Genomic DNA, 17,724 nt, shown 5'->3' with positions numbered 1-17,724 from the left:
TAAAAAAGTTATTGCGTTTTAGAGAAACACGCTGAAATATTCATGAATGAAATATGAAATCATATGATGTCAATGGATAAGGTTGGGGGAAGTTACACTGAGTGACTGACATGGAGAACAGTATAAATGAAGCTGGGTGGTGAGCTGGGTTCGTTTTTTTTCTGCCTACTTTTTTCTATCTTTGAAATTTTCCATAATAAAACATTAAAAGGAAAAGAAACAGTAAGATGTTTCAAAGCTCCTCTTGATCAGCTGATTGAATAGCGGACAGGCTGTGAGCAAGGAGGAATCTATTGACTGGAGGTGAACCGGGAGGGCTGTGGGCTGTTTGCCATGGGTGATGGCTGGCTGGCGTGACAGGCAGTGGAGGAGACTGAGTTTTCACATGATGCTGAGGGGCTCAAATGGCATGGAAGGAAAAGGGCCCCGGGGTGTGGCGGGGAGAGCGACAGGTGTGGGCCCAAGTGAGAAGCCTCATGGCGCTGGGGGGTCTGTGTTACCCCGGTTGAGACCCGGCTCTGCACCGGCACAGCTCACAGCCAGTCCCCTCACATCAGCCTCATTCTCCCTCCCCGCCCCGCTCCAGTGCCAAACCCAATTCTCCCCAGTGACAACGAGGAGGATTAACATGATCAGAGCCGTGCGCTTGCCCTGAGAACACGGCCCCAGTAACCTCAGAGCTCCTGGGGAACAAGGAAATGGCTTTCTAGGTCAGGTCAACATAGGAAATCTTTTAGGCTTGGCAGGACACGTGCGGTCTCTGTTGCAACTACTCACGCCATAGTTGTCCATAGACAACACGTGACAAAGGGCCGTGGCTGTGTTCCAGTACCACTCTACTTGCAACAGTAGGTGATGGGCCAGATTTGACCGATGGGCTCTCCTTTGCTGAGCCCTGTTCTAGATGGACACCAATAACCCAAGTCATAGTCTCACAGAAGGGCAAAATACAATATAAATAGAAGTGAGTGGGTGGGAAAGGTGAAAGGACAGAGAAGGCTATGATGGGATCAGGAATTTGGGAAGATGAGATGTGACAGTCTTTCAGGGACAACCCGTTCTAAGATGTGACTGTCATGAAGGAAGAAGGGGGTCATGGGATCCCATGGACTCGAGGCCATGGTGTTGGAGGTGTCATCAGTATGAATAATGAAGTATCTGAGAGGCTTGTGGGGGTGGGTTGAAGAAGATGACGCAAGTCAAATCCCGGAGCTGTCAAGGGAGGTGTAAGAATGTCCTGGATGTCAAAGTGGAGGTAGTGCTGTGTAGGGGTTAGGAACCTGGGCTCTGGGATCACAGCTCTGCATGCTAAACCACGCTCTACTCCTTCCAGCTGTGTGGCTCAGCACAGATGACTTAAGCTGTCAGAGAGCCTCAGTTTTTCCATCTGTGAAATGGTCTTTCATCTAAACAAAGCTAGTTCCTTACCTAAGAGGAATTATGGTGCCAGTTTTAAGGGAATACATTTTTTTCCCACTACTGATACATATACAAATGGGTGTGTTTCAGCTATTAAAGGGAGTTATTTTTAATTTATTTGTTCATCTATCCAGCTAGTATTTATTACTTGCTTAAATGTGCTCTAACATCATGGAACAGACATATTCATAAACTGGCTGGCTACCATTTACTGGATGCCTACTACGTGCCATGGAACCATGACACAAACATGGTCCTTGTCTTCACGAACAGAAAGTTTTTTTTTTTTTAATTTATTTAATTTATTTATTTTTGGCTGCGTTGGGTCTTCATTGCTGCACGCGGGCTTTCTCTAGTTGCGGCGAGAGGGGGCTACTCTTCGTTGCGGTGCGTGGGCTTCTCATTGCGGTGGCTTCTCTTGTTGCGGAGCACGGGCTCTAGGCGCGCGGTCTTCAGTAGTTGTGGCACATGGGCTCAGTAGTTGTGGCTCGTGGCTCTAGAGCACAGGCTCAGTAGTTGTGGCGCACGGGCTTCGTTGCTCCGCGGCACGTGTGATCTTCCCGGACCAGGGCTTGAAACCATGTCCCCTGCATTGGCAGGCGGATTCTTAACCACTGCGCCACCAGGGAAGCCCAACAGACAGATTTTGTGTATAGTTGGATTGCAGTGTATATGGACTTATTTATGCTAGTTCAATGTTGTGCTCTTGGGGGAAGGAGAAAGAGAAAGAGAGAGAGAGAAATAAAATTTGTTTAAATGCAGGCAGTTCCCCCTGAATTGTACACTGGTGGTGAAGCATAAAATAGGACACATGACTCAGCTCTTTCCTTATTTGTCTTCAGTTTTATGTGACACTCACAACATGAGCAGCCCATAAGGGAACTGCTTCCTTCTGTCTGTCTGTCTGTCTACCTACATGACCTACCTACCTACCTACCTACCAACCAAGCATTTATATAGTGTTTACTCAGGTACTGTTCTGAACAATTTATAAATATTAGCTAATTTAACTCCCATAACAACCCTACAAAGTAGGAACTATTATTTCCCCATTGTGTTAATCAGGCTAGCCTAGCCTAGGCTGCAGTTATAAACAACAGCAAAATACTCAATAACAGCTGATTTCTTATACAAAGACTGATACAGGTTGGACAGCCTTCTTATAAATTATAGCTATTTGAAACATGTCATTTTTGAAGTCACTGAAGCAAAAGAAGACAAGAATGGAGGAGGCACCCTAGTTCTTAACCTTCTCACCTCTTCTCACAGAGCCTGGCCCCAAAACAACCGCAAGGGAGGCTGAGATATGTAAGGGAACACTGGATAGTCCATGGGTTATAGCTGTGCCGGCCGTAGCCATAGCCCAGAGAAAGAGCGGAGGCACAGAGGTGTTAAGTTTTTTGCCCCAGGTCACAAGCTAGTAAACAGCAGGGGCAGGATTTGAACCAGGCAGCCTGGCTCCGGAGTCCGAGCTGGTAAGAGCATAATGAATTACTTCACTCTTCTGCCTCGTCTATCACCCAGTACTTGGAGCGATCTATAAGACTGGGAGAAAAACTGGCTACCTGAGACCGTTGAAAGATGCTATGTCTTCATATGGGTAATTTAAGGTGTGTCAAGGGGAAATTTTGGCTAAATGTGAGTTTCATCTTATGTGCTCATTTTAGAGTCAGCTCCTGTGTCAGATGCCATTCCTTTGTATATTATGCATACTAGCATTTATTGCCTCAAATAATCTTATCTACCAGCCTGGGGAGTCATCCAAAATAAGAGTTTAGGTTTATTTTAATGTTCTTGGTAAGACAAGTTCTACCAGGTTCAGCTGTCTTTGATGCTCGATGTCATCATATTATCAGATCACAGCTGGTAGGTTGCGATCATTTGTCATGGGCGGCTGCCGATTGCTTATCACATAAATGATGGGTCCTTCTCCCACAGGTCCCCATAATTTCACATACTCTTCACTCTGCCCATCCCTTCTCAGCTACCCATTTCTTTTCCATGACTCTTTTTTTAAGAAATGCATTTTTATGTAGCTATTTTATATAAACATGGACAACCCTTAAAAAATTCCCTTAGGTTTATAAAAATAATTAAGATTTATCATATATAAAATCTACATATTTGTTAAATAAACTGCACAGTGAAAAGGAAAGGTTTTAAATCAAGGATCATCCTAGAATTAAATAACTCTAGCTCTAAGGTCTTTCAAAAGGATGTTTCATTCCAAATGGCAGGAACATGGCTTTTATTTTCTCCTCTATATTATTTTGTAGCTTTCATATTGTCTACAGAGTTACTTTAAGAATTAATAACAATTGCAAAATGAAAGGGTATTTATTCTGTTTCCTTTTATTCCACTTTCTTGCTTTGTGTATTAGACATTTATGTTTTTCCAGCCCTGCACTGATTTCCCCCTTCTTCTGGTTTCGGTACACCCTATGTTTTTGGAAGGATCACCCCTCTCCCATTTTCCTTTCAAGCAGAAAGTGAGCTGATTCCACCTCTGGCTCTGGGCTGAGTATGTGACCCAGGCCTGGCCAATCAGAGCAGTGAATCCCCCTGACCACCATGCTTGCTCCCAAATTGGTTAAATCAGAGATAACCCCAAGATTTTTCAAGAAGCAACCAGGAAAACTTTTCTGTCTATTCCTCTAGACTTAGAACTTTGAGGTTATAAGCCTTGAGCTGCTGAGGCCAATCCTCTAAAGAGATTGTGCCTGGGATAACAGCAGAACTGAGAGGTGGCCAGAGCCTGAGTCCCTCTGGCATTGTTTTGAATCTTTCTATCTGACCATGTTAGGCATGTTAGCCAACTCTACCCCTATTAGTTAAGTGAACCAATAAATACCTTTTTTTCTTTTTCTTTTTCAATAAATACATTTTTTCTTTTTTTGCTTATACCAGTTTGAGTTAGGTTGATGATACTTGCCAATGAAAGAGCCCTGATACGTTTTCCTACATGATGCTTACCCAACTACCCTCCAATATTCTGTGTTAGTCAGCTTTCTCTAGGTTTTGCTGCAATAACAAACAGCTCTTAAATCTCAGTGCCTCATAACAACAAAGATTTATTCTTCACCCTGTTTAATGTTGGCTGTGTGTCACCTCTGGCTCTGCTCCATGTCTTTTCTCATTCTGGGACCCAGGAGGGAGGAGCATTACCGTTCCTCAGTCTCACAGCAGAGGGAGACGAGCAACAGGCAACCCATGCAAACAGTACTTCTGCTCACACTGCATTGCTCAATACCAGGCCCATGGCCAAGCTCAGTATAGGTACTACGGGGACGTTGACACCACCCACAGGCAGAAACCGCATGTGAATGACAAAGAGCAGGGACGCATGATTCTCTTGTAGGTAAAGGAGTGGTAGTTTGGAGCCATAATATAATCTGCGCATGTTCTAATCAGAGCTTAAGGAGGGGGTCTTCTTCCCCACCTTTCAGCAGCGGTGGATTACTCATATCTCCTGTTGGCCTTGCTCCTATTTATGAATCCAGCACTGTCCTCTTTTGTTGTGTGCAGTCCTGACTTAACCAGCCAATCAGAAACAGTGAAATTATTTGCTATCATATTAAGAACAGGAAACATTTAGCTTTTTATTTTGACCAAAAAGTATTCAGCCAATTTGTTTGCAAAAATAAATCACTGAATAAACACAAGGAACAAGAGTGCACTGCTGCCTATCTGGTCCCGTGTCCCAGGGGAGAAGGCTCATGAAAGACATCATTAAAACTGAGACCTTCAATGAAACAAAGATTGTGTTTTAGAAGAGAAAAGAAAAGGTTGTTTTGGGCAAAATGTCTTTTCAGCTAAGTTCTACCATTAGATAAAAGAAAAGAAAAGAAGAGAAAAGAAAGATCCACGATACTTTCAGGTCAGTGAAAGGTATCTTATGACCAAAACCTGAGGTGAGAATAGAAGTGTCACTGTGCCGTCTGAGGACAAGTACCAGCGGTCAGATTTTCTGCGCTGAGCTTGACAGTGGGACCCAAAACGCTTGTGCCTTCAAAACGGCACAGGAAATGGCATGCATTCTGCACTAAAGATCAGAGTTGGATGGTAGCCTGGTAGAAAATTTGCTATCATGCCCTGTTGCAAGGGAAAAAATCCTTTTAATTCATTTTGTCTTATAGAAGATTTCTGTCTCAGTAATTCGAAAGGCCAGAGTCTTGTGAGGATAATAAATCGTCTTTGCTCTTTATGTTAACTTTCGTCTTTAGACAGGAAGGAAGGAGACCTGTTTCCTGAATTCAGGACACGCTGGGGTGCATAAATCCTCTGAGTGCCTGCTTCTGCTGGAGGTTTTTGTATGGGTGGCCCTTTCTCTGGGGCACACGGTACTGCTTCCTCCCCTTCTTCCTGTTGTTTTTAGGTGGCTCTTTGGGAACGAGCTCTCGGGGAGCCTGTGACAGGCAGCATGGCAGACACATCTGGGCTCCAGTCTTAGCTCTGCCATTTATTAGTTGGGGTACTAGTTTCCTATGCTGTTTAACAAATTACCACAACCATGGTGGCTTAAAACAACACAGATCTATTCTCTTATAGTTCTGGAGGCTAGAAGTCCAAAATCAGTTTCACAGGGCTCAAGTCTGAGTGTTGACAAGGCTGGTTCCTTCTGGAGACTCTAGGGGAATATTTGTTTCTTGCCTTTTCTCGTATCTGGAGGCTACCTGCATTCTGGAGGGCTCGTGACCCCTTCCTTGCATCACTCTGACCTCTTGCTTCTGTTGTCACATGACCTGCTTCTGAAGTAGTATCTCCCTCTGACTCCCTCTCATAAGGACCCTTGTGATTATATCATTGGGCCCACCTGTGATATCCAGGATAATCTGAAGACCATTCATTTAATCACATCTACAAAGCCTCTTTTGCCGTATAAGGGAATATATATATATATTCACAGAGTCTGGGGATTGGTCCTCTTTTGCCATATAAGGGAATATATATATATATATATATATATATATATATATATATATATATATATATACACATACATATATATGTGTGTGTGTATATATATATATATATATATATATATATATATATATATATACACACATACATTCACAGAGTCTGGGGATTGGTCCATTATGCAGCCAACATAATGTATAACGTTGGGTAACCTGGAACTAATCCCTTCACATCCCTGAACCTTGCTCCTCTCTTCTGTACCATGGGGATGGTAATAAAACCTACATCGTAGGGTTGCTGTGACAGTTAAAGATGGTATCAGAGTTTTTTGTTGCAAGCAACAGAAATTTAAAGGCTGCTTAAGAAAAATGGTATATATTGGAAGTAAAAAGATAACTCACAGACATAAAGGAAAAGGTAAGGATCTGGCCTTAGAAGCAGGTAGGAGCACAGACCCCGTCTAGTCTTTGCCAGTCCACTCAAGATTCCTCTTCCAGGGAAAGGGCATCTGCTTGGCTAAGCTTGGGTTTCTGAGGCACACCTCGGCCAGGAGAGGGCAAGGCACTGTGACCCACATTCCCCCTGATACACGGAGGGGGAGCTGTCAAAGCAAAATCTGAGTGCTGGTACCATGAAAAGGGGGAGGGTATGACAGGCAGATAAAAATGAAAGATAATTCACTGCAGAGGGCTCAAAGTAGGTATTCAAAGAATGATAGCTATTATTTTATCCTTAATCTTAAGAGAATAGTAACCACTGCTTTGGCAAGATGAAACATGGGTAGCAGAATGACCAAGCAAGAGAAAGACAGAGTATCTTCATTTAAGCTCAGCTCTGCCACTGATAAATTCTGACATTAAGGAAAGTCCTCTATTTCCTTATCTATAATAATATTTATTCATTCAAAAATACTTATTGAGTGCCTACTTTTTTCCAGGCACATTTCTAGGTATCACAGAGTAGAGAACAAAAGAGAGAAAGTCTTGGCCCCTGTGGAATTTACATTGTAAAGACAGACAGTAACCAAATTAACAAAGAAACATGTTGTATGATGTAAAGAAGACTCAAGTGCTTTGAAGAAAAATAAAGCAGAGTACAGCGGATTGAGAGTCACAGGCCTAGGTGAGAGGTGCTAGCGTGTTGGGCAGAGAAGCCAGGGAAGGCTCACGTTTGCACAGAGGGTTGAATGACACGCAGAGGGAGCCAACCCTATAAAGATCGGAAACAAGAGTGTTCCAGGCAGAGGGAACGGCTACTGCGAAGGCCCTGAGACAGGAACAAGCTTGGCCAGTGAGGCACGAAGAGATGAGGGAGGGTGAGAAGGTGGCAGCAAAGGAAGCCAGAGAGGCTGGCGAGGCTGCCCCCACCTTGGGTGGGGCCTTGGATGTCATGATAGAGAGTTTGGATTTTTCTTTTTTCTTTTGAGCGTGATAGGAAACTATTGGAGGGTTTTGAGCAGAAGAGCGAGGTAATCCAATTTATCTTTTAAAAAGATCACTCTGGCAGCTGGAGGGGAGTTGGCTGAAGTCAGCGCTAATAGTGCAAGCAGAGAGACCAGTGAGCAGGCGATGATGCAGGCAGGAGATGATGGTGGCTTGCAGTGGAGAAGGTGAGAAGAGGTTGGATTTGGGATCTGTTTTGATGCTGGATGTGGGGTGACAGAGAGCTAAGGCAAGGCTGACTTGGAGACTTCAGGCCCGAGCAAGTGGCTGAATGGGCAGCCATTTACTGAAATGGATTAGGGAAAATTAGAATTAGGTTTTAAAATTTAATGGGTATACTGAAGAGTCACAACTTACTGGGAATAAAAATATGAAAATCTTTTTCCTTTTTCTTCTCCAGTAACTGCATCACTATATTACACTGAATCTCTCTTCCATCTGAGAAGTAGCCCTTTAATAACTTTTTGACCAAATTCCATAACTTCCTGGTCACTGTTTTTAGATAGTCTGATTTCACTGTTTAGATTCATCTTGTTTATTTTAAATCCTTAGTCTTCAGTCTCATCCTGGATGCAAAACTCATCTTCCCCCATTCCCCAGCTCTAGCCACAACTGTCTATGATTCAGGGGTCCCTGACCTTGGAAGGCAGGGAAATTACTTCTTTATTTTCACTAGTCTCTAACTGAAATTTGGCCTCTCTTTTAATTATGAATGTGGGAAACAAACCTCAGTAGTATCCACAGTAAGTGTACCTTTGTTACTGATAGCAACCGTCAGATGTTTTTATATCCTGTTATAGTTGTTGCAGTGATCTTGAAATATCATTTACACTTGTCTCTTCTTTCAAATTATAGTAGTTAATTGAACTGCCATTAGCTCTTCTTATTTACTGTATGATTTGAAGCACATATATTACTTTATCACCAACAGTTTTAAAAAATATATATATATTTTTTTAAAGTTTAATTTTTATTTATTTATTTATTTATGGCTGTGTTGGGTCTTCGTTTCTGTGTGAGGGCTTTCTCTAGTTGTGGCAAGTGGGGGCCACTCTTCATCGCGGTGCGCAGGCCTCTCATTATCGCGGCCTCTCTTGTTGCGGAGCACAGGCTCCAGACGCGCAGGCTCAGTAATTGTGGCTCACGGGCCTAGTTGCTCCGCGGCATGTGGGATCTTCCCAGACCAGGGCTCGAACCCGTGTCCCCTGCATTGGCAGGCAGATTCTCAACCACTGCGCCACCAGGGAAGCCCCTTAAAAAATATTTTGATAACTGTATTTCAATATAATTGGTTTACTTTGAAATCTTATGTACTTACTTTTTTTAAAAAATAAATTTATTTATTTATTTATTTTTGGCTGCATTGGGTCTTTGTTGCTGCATGCAGGCTTTCTCTAGCTGTGACGAGCTGGGGCTACTCTTCGTTGCGGTGCGTGGGCTTCTCATTGCCGTGGCTTCTCTTGTTGCAGAGCACGGCTCTAGGCACGCGGGCTCCGTAGTTGTGGTGCACAAGCTCAGTAGTTGTGGCTCGTGGGCTCTAGAGCACAGACTCAGTAGCTGTGGCGCACGGGCTTAGTTGCTCCGCGGCATGTGGGATCTTCCCGGACCAGGGCTCGAACCCGTGTCCCCTGCATTGGCAGGCGGATTCTTAACCACTGCACCACCAGGGAAGTCCCTTATGTACTTACTTTTATATTAAAAAAAATATTATTCAGAGAAGGAATCCAAATTGCCAAAGTGAAAAGGGATTATGGCACAAAAGAAGTTAAGATCCCCTGTGAGAGGTTTGGAAGGGGTTAGGAAGGAGGGGTGCTCTTCCCATACACCCCTGGAGTGGGAAGAAGGACAGTGGGGAAGAGGCAGGTCTCCTTAAGCCACGTTAGAGAAAACATGTTCTCAGTCACAAAGAGACTAAATAACAGAGCAATCTGGGCATATTTATCAAACCGCAGCAAGTAGCACCGCCCTGGTTTTTAAGATGGTTATACCTGCAGTCCAAGGGTGAACACGAGGTCTTGCAGCTTGTTGTTTAGGAAACACTGTTAACTGGACCCATATGCAACTTCCGGTGGTGGGGCTGGTCAAACAGGACTTGACTCTGTGTTTATCTAGGAGAGTGATTCAGCCTAATGCCGGGGTCTCCCAGAGTGGAGTTGGTGAGGGGGTGAAGTGAGATCACATTCTGGTAACCATGATTCTTAAATGTGCTTTAGGCTGTTAGAGATTAATGCAGCTGGCTCTTCCTTACTGGTTTTCGGAGCTATTCCTTGCGTCATGGAAGGCTGGAATTGAAAGAATCCTAGGAGATTCCGTCCTAATGGCTAGTCTGGAAGTCCCATTCCAGATAACCTCTATTGTACTTCTTCCAAATATTTGAAGTTCATTACTCAAGACTGTGATGCCTCCAACACAGAATATTTGGGAAACCAGTTAAGGCCGAGCGCAGGGACTGGTAATCTCTTTTGCTGAATACCATGAGTAGAGGTTATCAAATACCGGCCTCATGAATTGGTGAAAGGCTTTATGAATGATGGTTGATTGAGGGCCTGTGTCATTTTGTAAATGGCTTTGCATCTGAGTTGTGCTTTCATGTTACAAGAAAACAACTTAATCTTTTACCTAATGAAAACTGGAAAAAAATTGGATTTCAAGATTCAGTTTTCAATATTAAGCAAGCCTTTCCCTTTTCTGCGTTATTCTTCGTAAATGTCATTTCAGATGGTAACTTTTGTCTTAGGACTGGATGGAGAAGTTAATAAAGACTAACTTCTCAGCTTCTCTTATGTATTTTGTCAGTATGCTGTAGCTTCTTAGGGTCTTGAAATCTTTTACTGAGCATCCAAAAATGGGGGAAGAATTGCTTGTGTGTGTGTGCACACTTATACATATACGTTTGTACAGTCAGAAGAATAAACTCCTGTTCCTTCTCAGAATTATAGCAGCAATTGTTATGATTCAAATAGATTTAATTCATGTTTGAGAAAAAGAAGGAGGACATGACAAATGAGCCCTACCAACAGGACAGTTCTTCTTGGAAACACTCAGCAGTGCTGTTTTGTCCGTTGGAATGCTCAAACCTATTTGCTCTGGGGACATCCAATTTAAGCCCCAGGGAGCCTCAGCTGCCTTCTCCTGTGATTGACGCTTTCGTTCCCCCTCCCCTCCCCAGTTCCCCCATGATGAGCAGTCGCCTCTACTCAATCTCAATTTTTATCTGACCTGAAGCCAGTTGCACTGATTCCAAAAGAGAGAAAAGGGCCTGGCATAGCTTCTATCCTTTCAAGTTGACCTGCTGAAATGATTGATAATTCCCAGGAACTACTCTCCGAAGATCAAGTCCTTTTCATTTGGCCTGATTTACACTGGCTTTCTCATACTTATTCTTGCTTTGGGAACTAGACAGCGCCCCATTATTTAGCCATGAAAGCAAGGATGTCACTAAAGGTGGCCTCATATTACTGCTTAAAGGCCTATTAGAAATCTCATTTCGCTTTTTGGAGATGTCATTGTGATGCAAAGCGGTTCAGGGTTTCATTACTGCTGGAAGCCCTTTGTTGGGCTCGCCTAGCCTGTGTGTCCCCAGATTTGCCATTCTCCTTTCCTACTGCTATTCCTAAATGGGAGTACTGATACTTTGAGGATTTCATGACATCGGTACAGAAAAACGTACTTAAACCAGGAAAATTGTAGCTGAACAGAAAGGCGCCATCAAATCTCCCCTCAGATACAAGTGACAAACTCCACTTCGTTCTGCTGTCCTGACATCGGATTTCCCTGTGGAACTTCAGGCAAATGAATACCTGCCAAGTTATTACTGTAAGGATTAATCAAGACAGCGTTTTCTATGATTATGGATTTTCCCCCCTCATGTTTATCTTCTAGGCAAATGGCTGTGTTTTCCTTTATTGAACACTCGCAGCTGCTAGACCCTGAATTCCATATGAGTGACCTTGTGAGTTGCCCTCCTCTTCTCCGTGGGCCACTCCCTGTGTTTCCTGGGCAGTTTGCGTTCTTAGCAGGAAGTAGTCAGTGACCTTGAACGACCCGCTTCACCCCTCTCTGCCCGAGTTTCTTCACTCTAAAAGAAGGACAACAGCAGCTCATTATTAATGTCATGAGGATTTAATGAAACACTGTGTGGAAAGAGCTTAGCACACTGAGCTAGGCAGAGGCTCATCGCACAAAGATTTACTGAGTGTCTGCTATGCGCCAGACGTTGTCCCAAGTGCTGGAAATGCCAAGAGGAGCAAACACAGGCCCAGTCTCTGCCCTCATGGAGCTTTCAGTCTAGTTGAGGATTTGGGTGTTCTTTAGATAATCACACAGATTTATATCTCCAAATTGGGCCAAGGACTAGGAAGGAAAATTACACAGAGCGCCAATGGCCCTGATCTAATCAAAGGACATCATTCCATAACATTTGAGTGGAGATCAGAAGAAATAATAAAAGTGAACTGTTGGTGGGAATGTAAATTGATACAGCCACTATGGAGAACAGTATGCAGGTTCCTTAAAAAACTAAAAATAGAATTACCATATGACCCAGCAATCCCACTACTGGGCATATACCCAGAGAAAACCATAATTCAAAAAGACACATGCACCCCAATGTTCATTGCAGCACTATTTACAATAGCCAGGTCATGGAAGCAACCTAAATGCCCATTGACAGACGAATGGATAAAGAAGATGTGGTACATATATACAATGGAATATTACTCAGCCATAAAAAGGAACGAAATTGGGTCATTTGTAGAGACGTGGATGGACCTAGAGACTGTCATACAGAGTGAAGTAAGTCAGAAAGAGAAAAACAAATATCGTATATTAACACATATATGTGGAACCTAGAAAAATGGTACAGATGAACTGGTTTGCAGGGCAGAAATAGAGACACAGATGCAGAGAACAAATGTATGGACACCAAGGGGGGGTGGGGAGGTGGGATGAACTGGGAGATTGGGATTGACACATATACACTAATATGTATAAAATGGATAACTAATAAGAACCAGCTGTATAAAAAAATAAATAAAATTCTAAAATTCAAAAAAAAAAAGTGAACTGGGAGAAGGATGTCTCAGCCCCAAGGTGCCCTTGAACAAATTAGTAAAAGGTGCCCCTGCCCTAGGGCAGAGGTGGCAGAGCATGTGCTGGGGTTTCAGTGCCCTCTGGCCCATCTGCTGGGAGCCCTTGAGTGGAGAACAGCTTGCACACTGTATGCAGTGACCTGGCCGGGAGTAAGAGGATACTGGAGGCGGAGGAAAGCCCCTCTGCAAAGGCCCTGAGGTGGGAGGGCACATTGGTGGAGATGAAAAGGGCGCCTCTGGCTAGAGCACAAGGAGCAAGGCTGGTAGGAGGGGAGCCGGGGAAGCTCTTAGTACATATCAGCTGGTATTGATGCACGATAGCATTATTCTCATGAATTCGCTGCCAGCACACTAAGGTCTCCTTAGAAACACCAAGGTCTCTCTAGAAGCCGTTGCTTTTTAACTAGTGAAGGAGAATTACTTCAGGGATGTGATTTATTGGTGTCACGCAACCAAGATTTACAGAATAAGGACAATGTATGAGGAGAGACATTTAATGTGGAAAGCAGGGAGCTAGTGTACCTCCAGAAAAATACAAATGCTCTATTACAGCCCAGAAAACTAGATGTTAGGCAAAAAGAAGTGAAAACAAAAACAGAACAAACAAAAAAAGCAAATAAAAATAAAAGCAGAACATTAGGGAAAGGTTTCTAACAATGCTATCACTTGGAGGTTGTAATTATCTCTCCAAAGAAGTAGAATCTCCGTTTCTTGTTCTCTTAGAAAGGACCCGCCCAACTGGAGACCCGGAACCCGGCAACACTGCACTCGCTAGAAATGGTCTTGATAACCCCTTAGGTTCTTCCCGGCTTTGATTTCTTTGATTTTGGAATAATCCAAAAGAGCATTCATTCATTCACACAAATATACTGTATCAAGGGTGGGGTTTTTTGTTGTTCTTGTTGTTGTTTTTAAGTCTGAGTTTGGAAGGAAATAAAACCCCAGATGCTGGAGAATTATGCATTGTTACCAGTTAGCTCCGGAGTCTGTCAGGCTGGGCATCTGCAAGTGGTGGGCCAGCCGAGGTCTGGTGTCAGCACGGCATTGTGAGGGAAGCCTGGGCTTGGGGATTGGGTGGATCTGGGCCCAGATCCTGACTAGGCCATTTATAAGCTGTGCGACCCTGGACAGGTTAGTCAACCTCTCTCTGTAAAATAAGGTTACTGTAAACTCAAATGATGGCTGTCATTAGGGAGAGTCTGGAGGCCAAGACTCTTGGGGATCCCTCACTTGCAAAGTCGTTTCTGGGGATCCTGCCCTGAGAGCAGTCTCCATGTGACTCACATTCGTTCAGAGGTTTATTTCTTTGCACTATATCTGAAAAGTCTTGACTTTTGGTTTTTCAGAGGTAGCTGTGCTTTGGGGAAACATAAGGAACCAGAATTAAGTCAGACTTGTAAAATCTGGTCAGCAGTTAGTATCTCTAAACAGCTTTTAGGAAATAAACAACAAAAAAAGAGCATTTAGCCATGATTTTTGAATGTGGTGTCTATGATCAGACATCCACCATAATCTAAGAATCCCTCAAGAGCAGACACTGCTCTTGAGATATTTTAGTGCTTAGTAAGATGTAGTAGAACTTAACTTTAAAATGTTCTTGAATTTAAACCACATTAAACTGGAATGTACACTGATCAGAGATAAATTGTAGTATTTCAGGAAAGAAATGGACTACTTAATTCCCCTTCAATAGAAAGTTGGAAAAAGAGCCCTTTATTATATCTCAGTCATAATGCAGTATATAAATGTGGCTTCTGCTTTGTCTCTTGCTTTGTGTCCACATAGGCTTATATCAATAACATGTATGTTGCACCTTCAGAACTAACAGGCAGCTTTCTAACCTGAGCCCTTCAAAGCAGGGCAGGCTAACAGTGATTTAAGATTATGCTGGTTAAAAACAAAAAATCCATCCCAGATTTTAAAACAAAGAAATGCTAACTCAAGCCTACACTTTTCTATGAAAAATGACATTGTTGCTTTCTAAGAATGGGAATAGATGAGGCACTTAATCAGAGAGGTATTATGTTGTCAAAGGCTCTGCTGAGGCTGAAGGATGGATTCTCATGGGCTTATGACCATTTTATTGCTTTTCAGCCCCCGGCCAGCGATCCCACTCTCCCTCCTGCTGACAGAATCGGCAGCAGCGCTCTGCATTCAGTCCTTCTGGAGAGCCTATCTGGTAAGAGTCATGTGCAATTACGGCATTTGGTCTGAGGGGGAATTTTTGTGCTGTGGAAGGCCAGGGGACAACCTTTAGATGAATTTGGAACATAGGCTAGTATAGCTAACATCCAGACCTCAGAAATAAGATTCTCTGTAAAACAGGTCTTAAAGAATGATTTAGAATTTCCACCAACACTTATGCAGTTATTATTAAAAGTACCCTCCAACCTTTTTTAAAATTTACTTTTCATTGAGGTAACTTTAGTTTATACCATTTTATGGGTTTCATTATATTTCAGTCTCTGTATACACTACATGCATGCTCACCAATAGAAACTTAGTTTCCACCCATCACCCTACAGTCAATTCCGTTTACCCATTTTACCCTCGCCCCAGCCCCTTCCCCTCTGGTAACCACTTTTCTGTTCTCTGTATCTACATGTTTGTTTTTGTTTGGTTTGGTTTGTTCATTTATTTTGTCTTTTGGTTTGTTTGTTTTTTATATTCCACATATGAATGAAATCATACAGTATTTGTCTTTCTCCATCTTATTTTACTTAGCGTAATACCCTAAAGGTCCAACTATGCTGTTGCAAATGGCAAGATTTCTTTTTTTGTGTGCCTGAGTAATATTCCATTGTGTGTGTGTGTGTGTGTGTGTGTGTGTGTATATTACATCTTCTTTATCCATTCATCCGTTGATGGGCACTTATGTTGTTTCCCTATCTTGGCTATTGTGAATAATGCTGCAGTGAACATAGGGGTGTATATATCTTTTCAAATTAGTGTTTTCATATTCTTTGGATAAATACCCAGAAGTGGAATAGCTGGATCATATGATAGTTCTATTCTTATTTTTTTGAGGGATCGCCACGATATTTTCCATAGTGGCTGCACCAGTTTACATTCCCACCAACAGTGCATGAGGGTTCCCTTTTCTCCACACCCTCACTAACACTCATTATTTCTTTACTTTTTGATAATAGCCATTATAATGAGGATGTTGAACATCTTTTTATGTGCCTGTTGGCCATATATATGTCTTCTTTGGAAAAATGTCTATTCAGCTCCGCTGTCCATTTTTGATAGGGTTTCTGTTGTTGTTGTTGTTGAGTTGTATAAGTTCTTTATATATTTTCCATATTAACCCCTTATCAGATATATGATTTGCAAATACCATCTGTCATCCAGTGGGTTGTCTTTTTGTTTTGTTGGTGGTTTCCTTTGCTGTGCAAAAGCTTTTTAGTTTGATGTAGTCTCATTTGTTTATTTTTTCTTTTGTCTCCCTTGCCTGAGGAGACATATCTAGAAATATATTGCTAAGACCAATGTCAAAGGGCATACTTCCTATATTTTTTCCTAGGAGTTTTATGGATTCAGGTCTTAGATTCATTGAAGTCTTTAGTCCATTTTGAATTGATTTCTGTATATGGTGGATACTGAACTACTTTCATTTTTTTGCATGTGGCTGTTCAGTTTTCCCAGCAACATTTATTGAAGAGACTATCCTTTCTCCATTGTATGTTCTTTGCTCCTTTGTCGTAAATTAATTGTCCATATATGTGTGGCTTTATTTCTGGGCTCTCAGTTATGTTCCATTGATCTGTGTATCTGTTTTTCTGCCAACACCATGCTGTTTTGATTACTATAGCTTTGTAATACATAATAGCTTGAAATCAGGAAGGGTGATACTTCCAGCTTTGTTCTTTTTTTTCTCAGAATTGCTTTGGCTATTTGGGGTATTTTGTGGTTCCATATAAATTTTAGAACTTTTAATTCTATTTCTGTGAAAAATGTCCTTGGGATTTTGATAGGGATTGCATTGAATCTGTAGATTGCATTAGGTAATATGGACATTTTAACAGTGTTAATCCTTCCAATCCATGAGCATGAAATATCTGTCCATTTATTTGTGTATTCTTCAGTTTCTTTCAACAATATCTTAGAGTTTTTATTGTACAGGTTTTTTACCCCTTGGATAAATTTATTCCTAGGTATTTTATTCTTTTTGTAGCAATTGTAAATGGGATTGCTTTCTTAATTTCTCCTCCTGCTTGTTCATTTTTAGCATACAGAAATGAAGTAGATTTTTGTATTTTGATTTTGTACCCTGTAACTTCACTGTATTCATTTATTAGTTTTAATAGTTTTTTGGTGGAGTCTTTAGGGTTTTCTATATTTAAAATCATGTCATCCACATATAGTGACAGTTTTACTTCTTCCTTTCCAATTTGGATGTCTTTTATTTCTTTTTCTTGCCTAGTTGCTCAGGCTAGGACTTCTAATAATAAGTTGAATAAAAGTGGTGAGAGTGGGAATCCTTGTCTTGTTCCTGATTTTAGAGGGACAGTGTTACTGAACCAAACTCAGGTCTGCTCACCAGATGCACAGCAGAGCCAATCTACTGGCACTGGGTTGTAGTGAAGGAAAGTACAGTGTTTATTGCAGGGTGCCAGCAAGGGGAATGGGCAGCTAATCCTCAAAAGACCCAAACTCTCTGATGGCTTTTAGGGAAAGGTTTTTAAAGACAGTGTTAGGGGTGAGAGTTGCAGGGTGCCTAATCAACTCATGGGCGATTTTTGATTGGTAGATGGTAAGGTGATAGGGTGGTATTTCAGGAATCTTGATCATCAGTTTTCCAGCTCCAACCAATCTAGGGTCTATGGGTGTAGGGCCAGCAGTTTCTACCTGGT

At 42.2% G+C, this 17,724-nt stretch overlaps 1 protein-coding gene across 3 annotated transcripts in view; it reads left to right on the top strand.

Annotated features, from left to right (window-relative positions):
• The window catches only part of IQCK (IQ motif containing K), a 137,379-nt gene that overhangs the window by 47,141 nt on the left and 72,514 nt on the right, over nt 1-17,724 (top strand). For all 3 annotated transcript variants that reach the window (XM_007188434.3, XM_057528806.1, XM_057528805.1), the window contains one exon: nt 14,963-15,047. In XM_007188434.3, the coding sequence (XP_007188496.2) occupies nt 14,963-15,047 (85 nt within the window). The remainder of the gene's footprint in view (nt 1-14,962; nt 15,048-17,724) is intronic.

The sequence above is a fragment of the Balaenoptera acutorostrata genome, chromosome 15 (assembly GCF_949987535.1).
Source record: "Balaenoptera acutorostrata chromosome 15, mBalAcu1.1, whole genome shotgun sequence".
NCBI lineage: Eukaryota > Metazoa > Chordata > Mammalia > Artiodactyla > Balaenopteridae > Balaenoptera > Balaenoptera acutorostrata.
Note: the sequence above shows the minus strand (reverse complement) of the source record. Positions and strands in the feature narration are given on the sequence as shown.